General features: G+C 43.3%; 1 protein-coding gene and 1 long non-coding RNA gene across 2 annotated transcripts; one reads left to right on the forward strand and one right to left on the reverse strand.

Moving 5' to 3' along the window:
- Positions 1 to 256: 256 nt before the first annotated feature.
- On the reverse strand, positions 257 to 1,654 carry LOC134288682 (uncharacterized). Its single transcript, XM_062854263.1, has one exon. The coding sequence runs from the start codon at positions 1,652 to 1,654 to the stop codon at positions 257 to 259; it is 1,398 nt and encodes a 465-aa protein (XP_062710247.1).
- An 18,064-nt stretch (positions 1,655 to 19,718) lies between these two features.
- On the forward strand, positions 19,719 to 20,844 carry LOC115255953 (uncharacterized). The gene is made up of 3 exons (XR_009996221.1): positions 19,719 to 20,268; positions 20,333 to 20,400; positions 20,453 to 20,844. It is a non-coding gene; the product is annotated as an uncharacterized LOC115255953 (long non-coding RNA).
- Positions 20,845 to 22,623: the final 1,779 nt, after the last annotated feature.

The following is a 22,623-nucleotide window of genomic DNA, read 5'->3' on the forward strand; positions in this document are numbered from 1 at the left end:
TGAATAGGAAGACTCTGGAATTATTTTCCCTTTAAATAAACCATGTGCTCAAAGGGGGATTAAGTGTCACCCATTTTTGAAAAATACATCATAAGACATGCCTCCATAAAAACACAGTTTTGATAACTTTAACAATAATTTAAAGGCATTCTGTTGTGTATTAACTTGCAATAGATGTTCACCTGCCATTTTGAACGGAAATCGGATCTAGTTTTGTGTTTTTTCTTAAAGTTTCAGGTAAATTAAGAAAAAGGGATCAAGTCTCCCCAGTCTCCCCTATCGATCTGTAGGTTTTCACATTTTGCGTCGTTTCAGGTTGCTCATCTGTTCGTCGGTTGTTTGTTCGTTCGGTCAGGTCGGTTGTGTGGATGCTGGGAATTGTTATAGTTTGGAGATTTTGGTCCTCATCAGTGTCGTGTGAATCTTGTGGGGGCGGTTCTAGTTGGGTGGGGTTTGCTGGCAGGATGACTGGCTGGATGGATTCGGTTGGCGTTGTTGTGGGTGGTTCGGGAGATAGCTGGCACGATGGTCGGCTGGGTGAGTTTGTTTGTGGGTGGGTTGCTGCGGGTTTGTTGATGTACAGATGGAGAAGTCTGTTGATCAGGTGTTTGGGGTAGTTGTTCATCTGGAGGTGGTGGTGGATCGTCTTCACTATTTCCTCCATTGATTTGTTGCGGGTTAGCGAACATACGCGGTGTATTAAGTTGTTCGCAACGTTAATTTTGTGCTTTGGCTGGTGAAACGAGGTGTAGTTCAGCATCCTGCCCGATGCGATCGGTTTCGCGTACCACTCTGTCGTTAGGGACTGGTCCTGGTTGCGTATGACCGTCGTATCTAGGAATGCCAGTCGCCGATCGTTTTCGCTTTCGATAGTGAACTGCAGCCTCGGTTCTACACTATTGAAGGCCTCAAGGACTAGTTGCTCGCTATTCCGTGGGATCGCCATGAAGATGTCGTCCACGTATTTCCTAAAGATTGTTATCTCAAAGGGTATAGATTGCATAGCTAGGCTGATAACCGAATCTAGGACGATGTCGGCTACTATGGGGGAGAGCGGGCTTCCCATGGCTGTCCCATACGTCTGTTTGTAGTATTGTCCCTCGAAACAGAAGAAACTGGCTTCCATACAGTACTCCACTATCTCCAGGAATAGGTCGAGGTTTATTTGGGTTTTGACCTCATTCCATCGCTCGATTATGTTTTTAATCACTAGCGATCGGGGGACGTTTGTGAACAACGACGTAACGTCGAGGGAGATCATAACGTATCCCTCTGGAAGTGTTACGTTGTTCACCTCGTCGCAGAACTCGAATGAGCTGGACGTATTGTACTGACTATGGAAGGAGTTTTGTAGGATTGCGGCAATGTATTTGGCAAGCTTGTATGTTGGAGCTGTTATGTTGGGGATGACGGGGCGAAGTGGGAGATCCGGCTTGTGCGCTTTTGGCTGTCCGTAGATTCGGGGACATATTGCATTGTTCGAGGTTAGTTCATGCGCTGTTCGGTATTCGATCAGCTTGAGGTTCCTAAGCCGTCTAACTATGCTGTTGTTACCAATTTGGTACCTGGACGTGGGATCTGACCTCACTTTTTCGTACGTGGTGGTGTCATTGACTAACGCCCGCATTTTGTTGTCGTAGTCCTCCCTCTTCATGATCACGGTCCTGTTCCCCTTGTCTGCGGACAACACGCTGTACCATCAAACAAAAAACAGCACAGTTACAGTTAGACGAAACATAAGACCAAAAACGACGAAATTAGTGTAAGTTACCGTGACAAAATTATGTAACAGACCAGTTAGTAAATGTATTAAATTCTAGTTCCCCCTGAAGAAGACACCAACCCCGTGTCGAAACGTTGGGCAAGTAATAAACATCGTTTGTTAGTTCAAGACTGAGTAGCCGGTTTTAATTAATTGTTGGAACCATACAGTCGAACCTCCAGCAGAATTGCTCGTAAATTTGAGACGATGACGGAAACGTACATCCGACTAGAGAGTGAAGCCAGGCGAATCGGATTAGTCATTAATGTGTCGAAGACAAAGTGCATTATGGCAAATGGCTCCAGGGAAGAATCACCTCGTCCGCTATCCCGAATTTCTATCGACGGTGATGAAATCGAGGCGGTTGAAGAATTCGTGTACTTAGGCTCACTGATGACCGCCGACAACGACACCAGCAGAGAAATTCAGAGGCGCATTGTGGCAGGAAGTCGTGCTTACTTTGGACTCCGTAGAACTCTACGATCGAATAAATGTTGCCGTAACACGAAGCTAACTATCTAAAAAAACGCTGATTAGACCGGTTGTTCTCTATGGGCACGAAACATGGACCCTACGTGCAGAGGACCAACGCGCCCTTGGAGTTTTTGAACGGAAGGTGTTGCGTACCATCTACGGCGGAGTGCAGATGGAAGACGGGACTTGGAGAAGGCGAATGGACCACGAGCTGCATCAGCTGCTGAGAGAACCAACCATCGTCCATACCGCGAAAATCGGGAGGCTACGGTGGGCGGGTCACGTCATCAGGATGTCGGATAGCAACCCGACTAAAATGGTTCTCGAGAGTCATCCGACCGGTACAAGAAGACGTAAGGAGCTACGGTCACCCTTACCGTATTCGGTCGGCCGAGGACCGACCCGTCGAGAGTCCGACTGCACACTAATTGCCATACCAATAAGTGATTGGGAGGCAGTGCCCGAAGCTCTCGACAATTAAAAATAACTTCCTCTCTCGCTTTGACATACATGTGCACAACAGACAATGTGTTAGATGTTCATCTAATCCCATCCGAAGGGGGTTTGGATTGTGAAAAGAAGATAACCATGTGCGATTGTGGAATCGAGTTCAGTTCTAGGCCTGCTGGCGACGGAGATAGTCGAGTGACTCCGTAGCTTGAAGGAATAGAAGTGCCCGTCTAGCGAATTGGGAGTCGTGAGTTCGAGTCTCACCGGAGTACGTGGATTTCTTTTCATAATTTCAAATCTCAATTTGTTCATCGAGCACGTGTTCTGTTGTGCACATGGATGTCAAAGCATTTTCAACAGTGTGACAATTACTAGCCAGGATTAAAGTTTTTGCACAGAACACTTTGACAAAGTTTTATCTGCACATTCTATGCTATATTTTATTACCATTGGTTGCAAAATTCATGAATTTATAATGTAGTAAGTTGAATTGCTAATGCTATATCACATTCAAATATCAACCACATTACAGATCTCGCCCTCCAGCCGCATCAAAATTTTGCGTAGTAATTTTAGACGCAAATAAAGATTTAAAAGAATGTTCCGGGCTGATGCTCTTAAATTTTAATTTTTCCAAACAACGTTGATCCATCCTACTGTAAATTTACGTCTCAGGAATCTAAAATGGTGTGATTTGATGAGATCGCTTTAGTTTTTTTAGGTTTTTGGTTCTCTTACACATATCTATCGCTTGCAATCATTTAGTTCACTTTCGTAATTTCGCTAAAGCACCCAACGCTGCTTCTGCAACACCACCGGTAGCCTCTTATGTAATCTGAGTATATTTTGTATTGCTTACGAGACCCCCGGAAATGATTCCGTAACACTACCGGTATATTCAAATGTGATCTGAGTTTATGAAAACTGTTAATCAGGTTACCCGGAACTAAAAACACTACCAGGTGTAACTTCTGTGGACTGTGCCTATTTTCTTATCATCCATGCATCAGGTTACTGACAAAAAAGCGATTTGATGTACCGCAAGCATGGGTTTGATTCACTTTTATGTATGTCCACTTCCAGTGGGACACCCTTAATCGGTTCCGGAAAATTTACATGGTTCATTTTTACATTTGACCAATTCCGGCGGGACACCTGAAACCGGTTGTGGAATATTATCGGTGGTCTCTAACGTAATCTGAGCTGGTTTTCTTAAAAACCTTTCATCAGCTTACCGAAAAAACCGCGGTTTTAAGAAGCGCATGCATGGAGTTGGGTTCCCTTCTACATTTGACCACATCCAGAGGGACACCGGGAACCGATTCCGGGACACTACTAATTTCCCCAAGCATGATCTGAGATTTTTTTTCTTGGTAACCGTTCATCAGGATACCTTAAAAGCCATTTGATGTGTCGCGAATATTTTTTGGTTCTCTTTTACATTCGGCTACTTTCAGCGAGATACCTCAAATCGATTCCGGAACACTATCAGTAGTTTCTAATGTAGGCATAGCTTATTTTCTTGCTGATCGTACAAGTTATCCAAAAGGCCGTGATTTGATGTGTCGCATGTATGATTTAGGCCACTTCCGGCGGGACACCAGGAACCGGTTCCGGGATACTACCGGTTCAGATATGATCTGAGACTATTTTCCTGCTTACCGTTCCTCAGGTTATTGAAAAAGCGGCGATTTGATGTGTCGCATGCATGGGTTTGTTTCACTTTTATATTTGGCCACTTCCGGTGAGACACCCGGAACCGGTTCTGCAACACTACCGGTACAGATATAGTCTGAGACTATTTTCCTATTTATCGTTCATCAGGCTCTAGAAAAAGCTGCGATTTTATGTGTCACATGCATGGGTTTGGTTCACTTTTATTTGTTCACTTCCGGCGGGATACCCGGAACCGGTTCCGGAACACTACCGGATCAGATATGGTCTGAGACTATTTTCCTGTTAACCATTCATCAGGTTACATAAAAAGCGGTGATTTGATGTGTCGTATGCATGGGTTTGTTTCACTTTTACATTTGGCCACTTACAGTGGGACACCCGGAACCGGTTCTGGTATGCTACCGGTTTAGATATGGTCCGAGACTATTTTCCAGTCTACCGTTCATCAGGTTATACAAAAAGCTGCAATTTGATGTGTCGCATGCATGGGTTTGGTTCATTTTTATATTTGGCCACTTCCGGCGGGACACCCAGAACCGGTTCCGGAACACCACCGGTTCAGATATAATCTGCGACTATTTTCCTGATTACCGTTCGTCAGATAATCGAAAATGCCGTGGTTAGATGGGTCGCATGCATGGGTTTGTTGCATTTTCATATCTGGCCCCTTCCTGGGGTACCGCCCAAGAAACAGAATTAGTTGAATAACTGTTTCTTTAGCTAAAGTTTGATCAAGAGTGGTTTGTTCAATTCTTGTACAGCCAAAATGTTTGTTGGGCGGTCCGGAACACCTAAATGGCCATAACTCCGGAACGGCTGGACCGATTCAAACCATTTTCAATAGGAAACAATGGGACAATATTCCGCGTCGATTGAAAACAAAAGCGTTGAAATCGGATGATACATATTTACTATCCAAAAGTGAGGTGACATTTTTGTACACATACACACATACACACGCACACACATACATACACACACACATACATACACACAGACATCATCTCAACTCATCGAGCTGAGTCGATAGGTATATAAGACTTGGCCCGCCGGGGGTTCTATCAAAATTTCATTTTTGGAGTGAACATATAGCCTTTCGGTACACCTTGGTGTACGAGAAAGGCAAAAAACAGAAGCTGATGAACATCTAAACACAAATATTACAGAGTTTGTTTTAGCACCACAATAAAAAGCAGGAAATACACCAGAATTACTACAGTACCCGATATAGGTTTTGAAATAAACTTTCCGGAGAAATCCCGAAGATCCCAACTTCCGAGAAATATTAAACATCATATCACATCATAGGGGCTGTCCATAAACCACGTGGTCATTTTTTTGGGACTTCTCAACACCCCCCCCCCCCCCCCCGCGTGGTCATTAGTCCATTCAAATTTTTTTATTTGTCCATACAAAATGGTCACTGGCCAAACCCCCCCCCCCCACCCCCCCTCATGACCACGTGGTTTATGGACAGCCCTATATTTCCTTCCAACCAACGGGATCGAACTTTCCGCAACCGCACACATAATCCAATTGGAAGTTTGTCCAAAGCCGCGGCTGCAATACCGAACAACCAAGCTTGTAATTTATCCCTCAGCTACCCACCGACCGGGAACGCAACTTCATCCAGGATTCACGTTCAGCCCCACATCCCCGTAGCGTAGCATCCGTCCGGAAATTATCGAGAAAAGTCATATTTTACCGCACCCGTGCCGGGAGGTACCATAGCACGCGGAGCTGAGCGCAGAGCGAATGAAGTTGCAAGTTGCAACCACCACCACGAGGCGATGCAAGGATGCACTTTTGCGCGCAACTATCCAATGTGCAACTGCAACGCGATGAGGACGGCGACGGCGTAAACGACTCTTAGGTAAGAAGGGGAGCGCGAATTTCTTGGTTTTAATAACATGTTAGCTCGAGTTCCACCACCATCGTCGGATGCATGGGATGCCCCACCTCCTGAGCGGGAAAGGCTTGTGTTGAGGTGTTCTCTGGATGCAGGTTAGTTCACTTTTTTTGGGAGGGGCCGTGTGAAATGCGCTTTTGAGGGAAGAACATCTGTCCAAGTACTATTTCAGGACCTTCTGCATACAAATCAGAGGCTGTGGTTATTAGATCCATATAGAGCTCATGTAGCCGATGCGGTAAGCGCACGAGTATTCAGTAAGATCATACTGAGGATGACTCAAAAACGCCGTTTCTATAAGCTAAACATTGGAGTCGCCTTTCACCCCGCATCCCCGCAGTACGCGCACATCTTTCCCAATGCAGGACGCGTAAGCGGAAGTGAAAGATATTAAACTTTATGAAATTTCATAAAAGTTCATTTTCTGCCCTGGCTGACTTTCGCCGGTTAACGGCGACGCCAACCTTCCATCGCGTTGTTGGTTTGTGTCGAGCCCGCACGCGGTCGTCGGTGTGGTGGAAATGGTGGCAATGGAGCGCGGAGTGGGAATCCGTGTGGCAATGCTTCGCATTATTGTTACCGGATCGGATGCGAAAGAAAACTAATAAGTGCAAACATGCGTTGCATTGTACTGACTGTAATGAAAAATTCTTCGATAAATCACACGGTTTCCCCTTATTGCACCATGATGGCTGCCTGGACTGGAGGATCATAATTACACTGGTCTGCAAAGACGGAGAAGTTTGACCAGGAGTATTAACTGATTTTGGATATAATTTACATTCATATGCATTTGACTGGATTTCTCCATGAATATAAATATGAACAGTTCCAGGAGTTCCAAACTGTTCTGAAATACAGTCCATCAAATCTACATGAGTAATTGTGTTCGTTTTGGCAACAAATTGTTACATTGCGTAATATGCTGTAATCCGCGAGTCTTCGGCAAACCCGGAAGCCACTCCTTGACATTATCAAGACAATGCAGGTTATCCAAACTAACATGGAGTTCAAAACCTCAGATCTATACTTGGGGGGGTTGAGAAGTCCCAAAAAAATGACCACGTGGTTTATGGACAGCCCCCTTCCACTGATGATGCGCCTTCGTATTTCACGGCTCACGTTATTGTCAGCCGTTAGCAAGGAACCGAGGTAGACGAATTCTTCTACCACCTCGAAAGTATCCCCGTCTATCGTAACATTGCTGCCAAGGCTTGTCCTGTCTCGCTCAGTCCCACCTACCAGCATGTACTTTGTCTTAGCCGCATTCACCACCAGTCCGACCTTTGCTGCTTCACGTTTCAGGCGGGTGTACTGTTCTGCCACCGTTCCAAATGTTCTAGCAATAATATCCATGTCATCCGCAAAACAGACAAATTGGCTGGATTTCGTGAAGATCGTACCCCGGCTGTTGAGCCCGGCTCGTCGCATAACAACTTCCAGGGCGATGTTGAATAGTAGGCAGGAAAGTCCATCACCTTGTCGCAGTCCCCGTCGGGATTCAAATGAACTGGATAGTTCACCCGAAATCCTTACGCTGTTCTGCACACCGTCCATCGTTGCTCTTATCAGTCTAGTCAGCTTCCCGGGAAAGCTGTTCTCGTCCATGATTTTCCATAGCTCTGTGCGGTCGATACTGTCGTATGCCGCTTTGAAGTCGATGAACAGGTGATGCGTTGGGACCTGGTATTCACGGCATTTCTGGAGGATTTGCCGTACGGTGAAGATCTGGTCCGTTGTCGACCGGCCGTCGATGAAACCGGCTTGGTAACTTCCCACGAACTCATTTACTTTAGGTGAAAGACGACGGAAGATGATCTGGGATAGCACTTTGTAGGCGGCATTCAAAATGGTGATCGCTCGAAAGTTCTCACACATTAACTTGTCGCCTTTCTTGTGGATGGGACAGATTATCCCTTCCTTCCACTCCTCCGGTAGCTGTTCGGTTTCCCAGATCTTGACTACTAACTGGTGCAGACAGGTGGCCAACTTTTCCGGGCCCATCTTGATGAGTTCTGCTGCGATACCGTCCTTACCAGCCGCTTTGTTGTTTTTGAGCTGGTGGATGGCCTCCTTAACTTCCCTCAGCGTGGGAGTTGGTTCGTTCCCGTCCTCTGCTGCACCAACATAGTCATTTCCTCCGCTGCCTTGGTCCTCCGTGCCTACATTCTCTTCGCCATTCAGGTGCTCGTCGAAGTGCTGCTTCCACCTTTCGATCACCTCACGTTTGTCCGTCAGGAGGCTCCCTTCCTTATCCCTGCATATTTCGGCTTGCGGCACGTAGCCTTTGCGGGATGCGTTGAGCTTCTGGTAGAACTTGCGTGTTTCCTGTGAACGGCACAGCAGTTCCATTTCCTCGCACTCCGCTTCTTCCAGGCGCCGCTTTTTCTCCCGGAAGAGACGGGTCTGCTGCTTCCGCTTCTGTCTGTATCGCTCCACATTCTGTCGGGTTCCATGCTGCAGCATTACCGCCCGCGCTGCATCCTTCTCCTCCAGAACCGCTCTACACTCCTTGTCGAACCAATCGTTTCGTCGACTCCGTTCTACGTACCCGATAGTGCTCTCGGCTGCGTTGTTGATGGCTGCTTTGACTGTACTCCAGCAGTCCTCTAGAGGGGCCACATCGAGCACACCCTCGTCCGGCAACGCTGCCTCGAGATTCTGCGCGTATGCGGTGGCGACATTCGGTTGCTTCAGTCGCTCTAGATCGTACCGGGGCGGCCGCCGGTAATGTACGTTGTTAATAACGGAGAGTTTTGGGCGCAGTTTAACCATCACCAGGTAGTGATCAGAGTCGATATTAGCGCCACGATAGGTCCTGACGTCGATAATGTCGGAGAAGTGCCGTCCATCAATCAGAACGTGGTCGATTTGCGATTCCGTTTGTTGTGGTGATCTCCAGGTGTAACGATACGGGAGGCTGTGCTGGAAGAAGGTGCTACGAATGGCCATGTTCTTGGAGGCGGCGAAATCGATGAGGCGTAGGCCATTTTCGTTCGTCAGCTGGTGGGCGCTGAACTTTCCAATCGTCGGTCTGAATTCCTCCTCCTGGCCTACCTGAGCGTTTAGATCCCCTATGATGATCTTGACGTCGTGGTTTGGGCAGCGGTCGTACTCGCGTTCGAGCTGCGCGTAAAATGCGTCTTTGTCATCATCAGTGCTTCCGGAGTGTGGGCTGTGCACGTTTATTATGCTAATGTTGAAGAATCGGCCCTTGATCCTCAACCTGCACATTCTTTCGTCGATCGGCCACCAACCGATCACGCGCCTCTGCATGTCGCCCATCACTATAAAAGCTGTTCCCAGCTCACGTGTGTTGCCGCAACTCTGGTAGATGGTATGATTACCTCTAAACGTTCGCACCATAGATCCTGTCCAGCACACCTCCTGCAGCGCTACGATTCCGAACCCGCGGTCCTTCAGTATATCGGCGAGTATGCGGGTGCTCCCGATGAAGTTGGGAGATCTGCAGTTCCACGTACCGAGCTTCCAATCGCAAGTCCCTTTTCGTCGCTGTGGTCGTCGCCATTGGTATCGGTTCGCATTCTTCTCTTGCTGATTTTCCGGTGCTAGTCTTTTTTACGGCTGGCTCGCAGGGCCTGACACCAACCCACTAACCCAGGGAGCTGGGCTTACCTTCCCGGAAGTTACGGGTTCTGCATTGGCATTTCCTCGAACTACAGTGCTAAATAGCTAGGCTCGAGCGCCAGTCTTCGCCGGGGGTGGTGTTTTTAATGGGCGCCCAGGAGATAATATTTTACCTGAGCTTCCACCCCCGGTAAGGTAACCGCTGACAACGATAGCCGCAGAGAAATTCAAAGACGCATTGTGGCAGGAAATCGAGCTTACTTTGGACTCCGCAGAACTCTACGATCGAACAAAATTCGCCGTCACTCGAAGTTAACTATCTACAAAACGCTGAATAAACCGGTAGTCTTCTGCGGACACGTGCAGAGGATCAACGCGCCCTTGGAGTTTTCGAACGGAAGGTGTTGCGTACCATCTACGGCGGAGTGCAGATGGAAGACGGGACTTGGAGAAGGCGAATGAACCACGAGCTGCATCAGCTGCTAAGAGAACCAACCATCGTCCATATCGCGAAAATCGGGAGGCTACGGTGGGCGGGTCACGTCATTAGGATGTCGGATAGCAAACCGACTAAAATGACTCTAAAGAGACATCCAACCGGTACAAGATGAAAGGAGACGACTCCTATGTACATCAGAGGACGCTCAGGCCCTAATCTGACTGGTATGGTGCGGTACTAGACCTGCTTGAAGTCCTATATTAGTTATCTATTTAACAAGTTGCAAAATGATGTTTTTTCAGCATGAGTCGTACATTTATCCAACGACACCTTCCTAATAGCAGAACAGTTCTGATACTTATTACTACCTCGAAAGCATCTCCTAATCTTTATTCATACACCTAGTTGATTGCGAAACACAACTTTTCGCTATCAAAAATGTTCTCTAGCTGCTGTAGATCCTATATTCTTAACTTAATAATAGTTTGGATGACCTACAACATCGCAACAGAGATTGAAATGTTTACTAAGTTTCCTGAAACACTTTTGTGACGTCCTAAAACGCTTCTGAGACTCCTTGGAACTCCCCGGAGGCCCCCTGAAACTCCCCTGAGATCTTATAAAGCGCCCTTGAGACCTATTGACTGAAATACCATGGAACCCCCTGAAGTCTCGTTGTGCTTCCGATACCCCATCAAATACTCTGAAACACTTCTAAGACTCCATGGGACTCCATCTGAAAACTTCCGGAATCCTCTGAAACGCCCCTGAGATCTCGTAGTACCTAATAAAAAAACGTACCACCACTGGGTCGCGCCGGGATCCCATAGAATGCTTTTGAGATCCCCCAAAATGCCCCTAACACCCCCAGAAAACCTCCTGATACTCCTCTGATGTCCTCCTAAATGCCCCTGAGTTCCTCTGAAGTACCCTACAGACTACATAAAATCTCCAAGAGGCTCCATGAGACCCTCTGAAGCTCCTTGAGTACTCCTGGAACACCTTTGAGAGCCCCTCGTATCCCCTGAGACCCACTGAAACGCCCCTGAGACCTCCAAACACTCCAGGTCGATTAAGGTTCCGTTCGGGAAATTTTCTTGACTTCCCTTGAACATAGTGTAACATTGTTCTTACCTCGCAATATACCAATTCATGCAATGGCAGGCAAAGGAAGCCCTTCAATTATGAACTGTAGAAGTGCACAAAGAACACTGAATTGAAAAGAACCCCACCAAGTTCCAGTGGGAACGTAGACCCACAAATAAGAAGAAGAACACCTACAGAAATTCCTCCGAAACCCCCTGTGACTCTTTTGAGACGCCCCAGAGACCACCTAGAACGCCAATTTAGTTGCCTGAAACGCCACTGAGGCATCTGAAACCCCATGGAACTTTTGAAACTCCCCAGAGACCTTTTGAAGCGCCTCTGAGACCCCATGGGCCCTCTTAGAATCCCTTAACCATTTGGAGCCGGAGGGGTCATATATGCCCCCAACATTTTCTATGTTCTATGGCTGTATAAATTCACCCATTCGATTAAACAGAATACTGTACTCGGCAAAGTTGTTGCAAATTGAGTCCTTTATTGGGGAAAAATAAGAATATTTGTATTTGGGACTTCATTGATAACCTAGAACATCCTGAACACCATGAAATTTGAAAAAACGAAATAAATGACATACCAGTTGTTCTAAAAGCTGAACTTGGATGTGGGTTACGTTTATATGTATTCATTTAGACTTCTTCAAGAATATCAAAAAAGTGTTTTATATTCTGGGATGCTCTAGGTCAGCGGTTTTCAGATCGTGCACCGCGGTGCACTTGGTGCATCACGAAGCCATGACAAGTGCACCGCAGCACTTCAGAAAAGTCTTGCATATTTAGGTTTGAATTTCAATTCATTACGTATATCATGAAAAATAATTGGACTTCATTAGAACAACTGACTATTGTAAGGTATCCCAAGGGATTGAGAGCAATATTTCCATTATTTCAGCTGGCGATTTAACCTTGAATCCAGCAAAAACCATCTCAGATATACGCGAAGAGTCATGAAACAAGTCTGCCAAAACTTTCCTAATAAATATCATATTTTTCCAAGACTTCGTAATGGATGTTCACAAGCACCTACCCTACAAGGCATTTGCAATGTATCTTCAATGACTGCGCTAAAAAAATCTCAGAAGAAATCTTACTAATATTTCTGTGGCTTTGCTTAATACCACAGAAGAAATCTATCACTGATCTCGAAATCAGGTTAACACACAACTCTTTCCGAATTGATAAGAGTGCCTGGATGGAATTTATCAAAAATATTGTCAATATATGCCATAGTTCTAAAAATAAAGCTGCCAAGTGTCATGCTAGAAATTTTTCAAAAATCCAGTAAAAGTCTTAGAAAAACGTCTACCAAAAATTTTCTAGTGGCGATTTCCTAACCTCAAACCTACCTGTCCAACGAACGTAAATTCGTGAATTTTATCATCAAATTAGCTCGTAATTTGCAGAAAATCACGAGAATGGTCGTTTCCGTCCATTTTCAATTGGATTCGGATCCTGAATTCTCCGTAAATTCCAGTTTTAGAGTCGTTGAAGAGGTAAAATTGAGGCTACGAGACGCTACTACTAGAAATAATTCAGTAGTCTTGGAAGGACTTCACCGAGGTTCTTAAAAACAAAACACCTCAACAGCTCAAGATTTCATTCAGCATTTATAAAAATCTTGTCTGAAAGTTTCCAGAAACATTCTGAGCAAGAGGTATTTTAAGTCGAATAACTGTGTCACTTCACTATGCTCCGATAAGTGATGAAAAAACGTAAGCCAGTATCATAATTGGTGGGGGAAAAACTAATCACGAGTGTATGCACCTTGGAATTGCTATGAAAAATTCGACAGCTTTTTGACAAATTTGGAATTGTTTTTTTTCTAACAATAATGAACATGTGCACCACGGAGTGATTTATTTCCAAAAAGTGCACCGCGAGCCGAAATGTCTGAAAACCCCTGCTCTAGGTGTTCCAAACTGTCCTATAGGGAAGTCCTTGAAATCTACTTGAGTAATTATATGTATTTTCGCCAAAAATAATATCATTGCATAACCAACTGGGATCCGTGAAGCTCCTGACATCTACAATGACATTTATAGATACTATAGGGATCTTCCAGGTCAGACCATATCTGTTATACTGAGTAACGCTGCATAATCAACCGCAGTTACTGGAGCAATATGAAGTTTACTAACTTATTATAAACCTTTTGGACATTCAGGGCCGTCCAAACTGTTCTATAATGAAGTACTTCAAATCTACAAGAAAAACTTTATGTGTTTTCGCCATAAATAATAGTACATATTGCATAATCTGCTGGGATCCGCGAAGCACTTGAAATATCAAATGTCATTTAAAGACACTACAGGGATCTTTCAGGTCAGTCAAACTACTTTGGAGTTCATGACTTCAGGTGTACACTCGTCACAGTATCCATATCTGTTATACTGAGTGCCGCTGCATTACCAACCGTAGTAACTGGAGCAATCTGAAGTCTACTAGCTTATTATAAACGTTTACGACATTCAGGGTCGTCCAAGCTGTTCTATAATGAAGTACTTCAAATCTACAAGAAAAACTTTATATGTTTCGCCATAACTAATTGCATAGCATAGTCTGCTGAGATCCGTGAAGCTCTTGAAACCTCAAATGTCATTTAGAGACACTATGGAAATATTAGAGGTCATTCAAACTATTTTTGAGTTCAGAAATTCAGATCTACACTCGTAATATCTCGGAAGCTATATCTGACATATTGAGTAACGTTTCATAATCAATCACGGTGACTAGACCAATCTGAAGCTCACTATATATTATTATGAGCCTTTGGGACATTGAGGGTCGTCCAAACTATTCTGAAGTTTAGCTCTTCATAGTAACAGTAGTTATTCTCACAATGAACTATAAACTGTAATCTGTAATCCCCCTGGCATATCATGAGTCATTTTAAGATAGTGTTGAGATATTGAAAATCAACAACACTGTTCCGAAGATCATAGGTTTAGGTCTACATTTGTGATAATAATTTCTGCCACTACGTTAAGTAGTATTACATAATCCATTGTACTTGCCATAGCATTTATACGAACAATAAGCGTTGTTATACATTTTTGGGATATTATGGGCTTCCTTACTGTTATGAAGCTTAGTTGATGAAAACAACCACTGTAACTTTCAGAAGACGTACTGGTGATAGATTACAAATCGTAGCTTTGTATAATGAAAGAAGTTACATTTACACCCGCAAACCTTAAGATCTAAACTGAAGAACTGTTTGGATGACCTGGGATATGCTGACTGATCTGATATTGTCTATTAACCTTTCAGAAGACTTACTGGACATGATAGATTACAAATCGTAACTTCGTATAATGAATGAAGTTACCGTTATCCCCGCAGACTTTAGGATCTACACTCAAGAACAGTTTGGATGACCTAGGATATCCTGCCTGATCTGATAACCTCTATAAACTTACTGGACATGATAGATTACAAATCGTAGCTTTGTATAATGAAAGAAGTTATCGTTACACCCATTGACTTAAGCATTTAAACTCAAGAATAGTTTGGATGACCTAGGATATCCAGAAAAAATATTCTTCATAATATTCTACCGATTTGATGCTATTGGCCACCAAAACTACAGAAAAACGTAGAGAAATCTCTATAATAACGCTTGGAAAAAATGCGGCTTCAAAGGGTTAAGGCGTGCAAAAACACCCTGTGACACCCTAAAGTTCCTCTGTGGCATCTTCTGGAACTCCTTTGGAAACTACGTAGATAGCTTGAAGCACACATGAGGCCCCCGGAATTATATTGAGCCCCTTGAAAAGCCCCTGAGAATCCCAGTCAGATACAGATACAGATAATTGAAACTCTTTGAAAGGCCCTGAGACCCTGAGACACCCAGACACCCTGAGGAGGGATTCCTGAGACTCCTGGAGTCCCCTAAAATCCCTTGTGGCCCCTTGAAATGCTCTCTGACCCCCTGAAACTCCACTTAGGACTCCTGGTACCCTCTAAAACACCCCTGGTACCCCCCTGAACCGCTCCTGAGACCCGTAAAAACGCCTTCGAGCCTCTCTACTGAAACACCACTTAAGCGGCCATGAGACCCCCTAAGCCCCTTGGAACGCTTCTGAGATCCCCCTGAAATGCCCTTCAGACCGCCTTGAATCACCCACTGAGACGTCCCTGTAATCTCCCAACGTCCTCTAGTCACCGTTGCCAAAGTTACCGTCATATTTTTGCCTTTCTCGTACACTAAGTGTACTGGAAAGGCTATATGTTCACTCCAAAAATGACTTTTTGATAGGAGGCCCGGAGAGTCGAGTCACATATACCAATCAACTCAGCTCGACGAATTGAGGTGATGTCTGTGTGTGTGTATGTGTGTATGTATGTGTGTGTGTATGTGTACAAACGAACTCACGTCACTTTTCGGCAGTAAATCTCAACCGATTTTAATGACCGACGGTTCATTCGACGCGGAATCTGGTCCCATTGTTTGCTATTGAAGATGGTTCGGATCGGTCCGGCCGTTCCGGAATTATGGCCATTTAGGCGTTCCGGTTCGGTACCCCAGGAAGGGGCTAGATATGTAAACGCAACAAACCCACGCATGCGACACATCAAACCACGGCATTTTTGATAATATGATGAACGGTAAGCAAGAAAATAGTCTCAGACCATATCTGAACCGGTAATGTTCCGGAACCGGTTCCGAAGGTCCCACCAGAAGTGGCCAAATATAAAAGTGAACCAAACCCATACATGCGACTCATCAAATCGCAGCTTTTTCAATAACCTGATGAACGGTTAACAGGAAAATAGTCTCAGATAATATCTGAACCGGTAGTGTTCCTGAACCGGTTCCGGGTGTCCCGCCGGAAGTGGACAAATATAAAAATGAAACAAACCCATGCAAGCGACACGTCAAATCGCGCCCTTTGCGATAACCTGATGAACGGTTAGCAAGAAAATGGTTTCAGATCACATAAGAAACTACCGGTGTTCTAAAACCGGTTCCGGAGGTCCCGCCGGAAGTGGCCAAATATAACAGTGAAGCAAACCCAGGCATGCGACACATCAAGTCGCGGCTTTTTCAATAACTTGATGAATGATAAGCAAGAAAATAGTCTCAGACAACCTAAGATTCTACCGGTAGTGCTCCGGAACCGGTTCCGTATGTCACGCCAGATGTGGCCAAATATAAAAGTGAACCAAACCCATGCATGCGACACTTCAAATCGCGGCTCCTTAGGCGACCTGATTAATGGTTAGTAAAAAAGAGTTTTAGACCATATTTGAGGCAACAGGTGGTGTTCCGGAACCGGTTCCGGGTTCCCTCCGGAAGTGGCCAAATATTATTTTTTTTTGTCTTTATTAACGAGATTTTTAACTCGAAGCTAGTTCATGGGACCCTTCCCTTCCCTTCCGAAGGAAGAACCTACGTTTTGTGAATATGTCGGGAGTGGGATTCGATCCCAGGCCCTTGGCATGATAGTCTTGTGTTCTAACCATTAAACCAGGCCCGCTCCACTGCGACACATCAGGTAACCTGATGAACGGTTAGCAAGAAAATAGTTTCAGACCATATTTGGGACAACCGATGGTGTTCCGAAACCGGTTCCGTGTGTTCCGCTGGAAGTGGCCAAATATAAAAGCGAACCAAACCCATGCATGCGACACGTCAAATCGCGGATTTTCCGATAACCTGATGAACGGTAAGCAAGAAAATAGTCTCGAACCACATAAGAAACTACCGGTAGTATTCCAAAACTAGCGTTGGGTGCTTCGTCGGAATTCAAAAGTGAGATAAATTAAAGTAAGCGATAGATATCTTGACAAAACTAAGACGATCTCATCCAATCACTCCATTTCAGATTCCTGAGGTGTAATAATGCAGAAGGATGGGTCAACGTTGTATGGGAAAATTAAAATTTAATCGTAATAACTCCGAACAAACTTTTTCAATTCTCTTTCGTGTCTAAAATGACTGCGTAAAATTTTTGTGCGACTGTTTACTCCCTCACGCACTGTAATGTGGTTGAAAGTTGAATGGGATTCAGTATGAAAAATTTCAGTTACTTGCATGTTTTTGTCAAATTTTACATGCATCTTGTAGCCAATGATAATAAAATATAGCGTGTGTAGAAGTGAGTAGAAAATACTTTGTCAAAAATCGTTAAGGTATCTGTGTTTGTGAAAAAGATGTATCGTCTTGGTGTTGATCGGCCTCCAGTGATAGTGAAGGAGATCAAGCTGTCAACTGAGAGGTCTGATATTTTTCAGCTCTGCCTGTACGTTGAACATAACGTCGGAATATGTGCCATCAATAAGTTTAAATCTTGTACCGACTTTTCGAACCCTCTATGAATGAGTGTAATCAGTTTCGTACCTTTTAATTCCGCCCTATGTTGCTTATCCTTTAACAGATACGCGTATTTCGACTACCACTTGTAATTTAAGTGGATAACTGACACTGAGGAAGATTACAAGTGGTAGTCGAAATACGCGTATCTGTCAAAGGATAAGCAACATAGGGCGGAATTAAAAGGTACGAAACTGATTACACTCATTCATAGAATAAGTTTAAAGTCAATTCAATGATGGCTTTTGTGAGATATAAGATGTACTGAATAAAGCTGTGATAAAGAGAATGATCACAGCAGGCGATATAGCGCATTTGAATGTGATGCGAACTGTCAAGTAGACAATGTTAGCATCCCTGCTTGCGTAGCAACAACTCCAGGCGTCACCCAACCGCGCTCACTCTTGCCACTTGCGAACCAACGTCAGCCTGGGTAAGTTGTGTGTGTTGCACGTGAGGAGTGATTCCTTCCCAGAGAAATCCTAAACTCCACAGCTCTGATAAAATTCTAAGTAAAGTATTCTCATGATTCAGGAACATTTCAGATAACGTCAACGGAAACGTCATGAGTACATATTCGACGAGAAAGGCACTATCACCACTAGGTGGATCAATCCGGGTTTTTTCTGTGCACATTATTGGCTCCGAATAGCTTCTCCTTCAAAAAGAACCATAAAAAGGTGTATTAATTTAAAATGCATAATAATATCCTGCATATAAAGAAGTTTCAATACAGTTGGATAACAATCCCGTTCAGTGATTCCATAGAAAATGTGCCGTGATGTGATTCCCAAAACATTTTTAAAACTGATGGAATTGTTCCATTAGGGTGACAAAGATCACCCTTGCCTAAAAATCGTTTTTTCGTTTTTTGTTTTTTTTTATAATGTACGTTTTCCTTAATTTATAACATTGTTGATTTTATAAATTTGCCGATTTGCAACTTCCCAAAATGCTAAGTTAGGTGCACCACGATAACGTAGTGTACGTTCAGCGATCCTGTCTGGGTCATACTGATCCCAGTATCCAACTAGGGTACAATTTATTTATATCGATTTGAACATAATGTAAAATACTTTTTAGATAAAATAGAAATGTACAAGGAACAAAATAAGTATTTTTTTTTTGTTTTCATGATTTGTACTAAGACAGATAAGTAGTGCCTATATGTTTTAATATTTTTCCTTGAAAATTTTGAATTTTCCGAAATCAACCTCAAAATAATAACCGTAGAAATTTCCAAAACCAAAGGCAATTTCCAGAGAAATTTCCAGGAAAAATGTTGATGGCACCCTCGAAAAATCGCTGAGAGAAATTTCAAAGACATCGCCAGAGAATTTCTTAATTAGTTTGCTGACGAAATTGTAGTAAAAAATCAGAAAAATAAAAAAAAAAAACAGATGAATTCCCAAATAACTTTCCGAAGGAATGTATTCAGGACTTATGTAGGAAATTCAAACAAATCTCAGGATAATTAAAAAAACACGACAAAAACTGCAAAAATAATTGCCAAAGATTTTTCCAAAGGTAATGACGAAGATTTTTTTTATACAGGTTTTGGACGAAGAAATGCCCATAGTAATTCCTTTAGGAGTCATTTTTTCAAATAATGTAAAACTGGTTTAAGAAGAAAATACAGAAAGGATCCTCAAAAGGACTGCTGACGGAATCCCCAGATAAAAAGAAGTTGCCAAAGAAATTTCCAAAAGAGTTTCCAAACAAAAAACACGCTAAAGGAATCTTCAAATGAATTGTAGAATGAGTTTCCCTAGAAATTGCCAAAAATTATCGCGATAACTTTAACAAAAAAAAAAAAATTAAATTTCTCTCTCTCTCAAAAATTTCCATAGGAATTATCACAAAAAATCCTAAGAAGTTCCAAAAAAAAATAGCCGAGGAAATATTTTAAGTAATTATCACACTTTTTATTTTAGTATTAAATTATGAAAATTTTCTAAGGGTCATTCAAGCCTACCCTCTTCATGACATTTTTTATTTGTAAAGTCACTTAATTCACAGTCCAATTTGTGAACAAATAATATCAATTTTTCCTCGACTAATATGCTCAAGCTCCATGATAATGCTATAACATCGCCAAGCGAACATCACCATAAAAGCTAAGCACGGACAAACACCTTATTCGACCTTCTATAAAAGGGAAATTTCTGAGTGCTTTCGGTATAAATTTAAATTTGGCTCCGCTCTCCAATGCTCTTGAGTTACCGACGAATGAGAACTACCTGGTTTTTAAATTGTGCAGCTAGGCAATGCACTGTAACATGCAGTGATTTGTAAACTGCCTAAAGTTATTTAAAACAAAGAGAATTCTTTGTCCTGCGGATATTACGCAGTAGTTTAAAACTATAGTTTGGGCAACTTGGCCCACTACAATAGCTTGTCACTTGAGTAGTGATACTTGATTTGTGCGGACGCATAAGTACCTAGTGCAACCGTTATTAGAAAGCCATAGGTGTTACCAAATAGTTCTGAAGTGTGACAAAATAGTAATCTATTTGAAGTACCTAGAGAACAGCTACTAAATTGTAATTGGTGAGACTTCATTTGTAAATTGAAAAGTCATTACACAATTCATACTAATCTGTTTCAATTGTAGTATATGATACGGTACTAAATAGTCACGCGTGTAATCGCTTATTGTGATTTAAGTTTGTAAATTACAAGGTAAGCCAAGATCAGAGCTAGTAAGTACAAGTATTATAAGAATATGTTGCAGGAAATTCCCTACAACGTAGGGTGGTTGTGTAGGCTTGCACCAGAGCACCAACCGAACCACGTGCTGCACCGGTTTTTGCGCGCTCCGTTCGTGAGAACCTCTCGTCGACGCTCTCGCTTTTGCAACCCAAAGCCACTCACTATCCACACGCATAGAACTGCTCGAACGCCAGCGACGACTATTCGAAGACGGAAAACAAGTCGTCCGTTTCTCCGGTGGACCGTTTTTGCACACCGACCGTCTTCAGGGGACCTCACGTACCAGTGGTTCCCTAGTTGGTAGCCAAGGAGCAGTCAAGTATTTGGAAATTTTATCTGCGGGTGTGAGTTTCACGTGCGAACGAAAGTCGAGCGATCGATGAATAGCCCTATGAACACGTGGAGTGCAGCCAATACCGACCCACACCCGCAAGTACCCTTTAGAAGAAGAGATAGATTAAGGGAAGAATTAGCTAGCGATAAGAGAGTGTTGTGCACGAATTGGACCAATAAAGATTTTTTTCTAAAACTTCGTGCACTGGTTCCAAAAACGGGCACATATTCGGCACTTTTCCAAAATCGCTACTGAAGTGAGCTTTTAGATTATTTTTTTTTTTTTTTAATTTCATTGAATTTTTCTAATTTTCGTGGGTAAAGAGTTCTCTCAATTTACAGGGGCTAAACAGGTGAGTTGGGTCATTTTTTGGGAGCTCAAGAATTAGTCAGTGTGTTTGAGCCATTCAAAGACTCGCCCTAGAAGAGGGTCTCAAAGCCGGGACCTAAACAGCATCAGCAGTCTTCCTAAACCCAGGAAGTGGCGCATAAGCTGCTGTTTGTGGTAAGCTTAAACATTACGTTACATATTGTAGAACTCCCAAGTTATTTTTTTTTTCAGGGTAGTAGTAATCTTCTGATTGCTGTGATCTGCCTTGTTTCTATGTACTTGCTCATTTTACTTCTTATTTTACTTACGTTTTAACCCAATTTCAACAAAAATGTGTTGCACTGTGTAGTTTTCATCCCTCAGGGCAACACATCCGATGCATTTCGCTGGGCTCAATTGACCATCCCCGATAGACATCAGTACATGTATTTCCGCCGTATGTGAGTGAGAACATTCCGCGAAAAACACCGAGTTTAATTATCTGTAAATTTTCGAATGAATTATCTCTTTCATTTTTCCGTACCGCGTTCAGTCGGGATCCCACCGTCGCGTCGCCATTGCCGATCGGCTCGCTCGCAAACCGCACAAACAGATTCGCAGCTGATTGTTCGCGAAATGTTTCTCACTTTTCATGTGCGAAATTCTAGTGATGAACCGGATATCGACACGGTTATATGGGGTAGGGGTGGCGATTTTCAGTTTTTTTTTTGTTGTGCCGGAGCTTCTGATTCTGCGGTTTGCTGGACATTCGTAAAACAATAGGCGGCTTCATACAATTTGTAGCTGCTGCTGGTGCTGCTACTCCTGCATATGGCATCCACTAAATTGAAATGGGTTGAATCTTTCCGCGCTCTATTCAGCTACCGCAATTGACCGCCACATTCCCGATCGGGTAGAATTGCGCGAGAAGAATGGAATGGTGATGGAGTCGGATGGTGATGATTTTTATTTGATTGCGCTTGGAAGCATTTCTCTTGTAGACAACAGCCAAAATTGATTGTTGATACTTTTTCCGGATGAGAATTTTTGAAATCGATTCATGGTTAAAATGAAATCCGGCATATGGCTGAGCAGTGATGTGGATTTTTTTTTTGTTTGAACATTTAGGTCATCCACGGGAATGTGATATTTCACTGGAATGTCGTTACCCAGTGACCGTGACGATTGATTTCGATTGTTTACGGGTTCACGGTGGTTGAATTCATACAAATAATCTATATATAAAATAATTGTACTAACATTGATTTTTGCAGGCCGTTTTTCTTCGTAACTCTGGAACTATTAAGCCAGAACCCCTAATTAATCGCTCCTTTAAGTGGAACGAATGCAACAGCAATTTTGAAAGTGTATCGCAACATTAAAGGCCCAAACAAAATAGATATTTTGTCTGCAGTTCAATCATTTCAGATTAATCTATCCAGCGTCGCAAGTTGAACCTAATCAGTTTCGCCGAAAAACCATGTTCTGACATTACCTACCAAAGCTCATTCCTTTTCCCGGCTTCGCAGCCAGTCTGCTATTTGCCAACG

Source organism: Aedes albopictus, chromosome 1, assembly GCF_035046485.1.
Source record: "Aedes albopictus strain Foshan chromosome 1, AalbF5, whole genome shotgun sequence".
In the NCBI taxonomy this organism is placed as follows: Eukaryota; Metazoa; Arthropoda; class Insecta; order Diptera; family Culicidae; genus Aedes; species Aedes albopictus.

Excerpts from the sequence above, each read along its gene's own strand:
- LOC134288682 (XM_062854263.1), bottom strand. The coding sequence starts at position 1,654 with ATGAAGAGGGAGGACTACGACAACAAAATGCGGGCGTTAGTCAATGAC.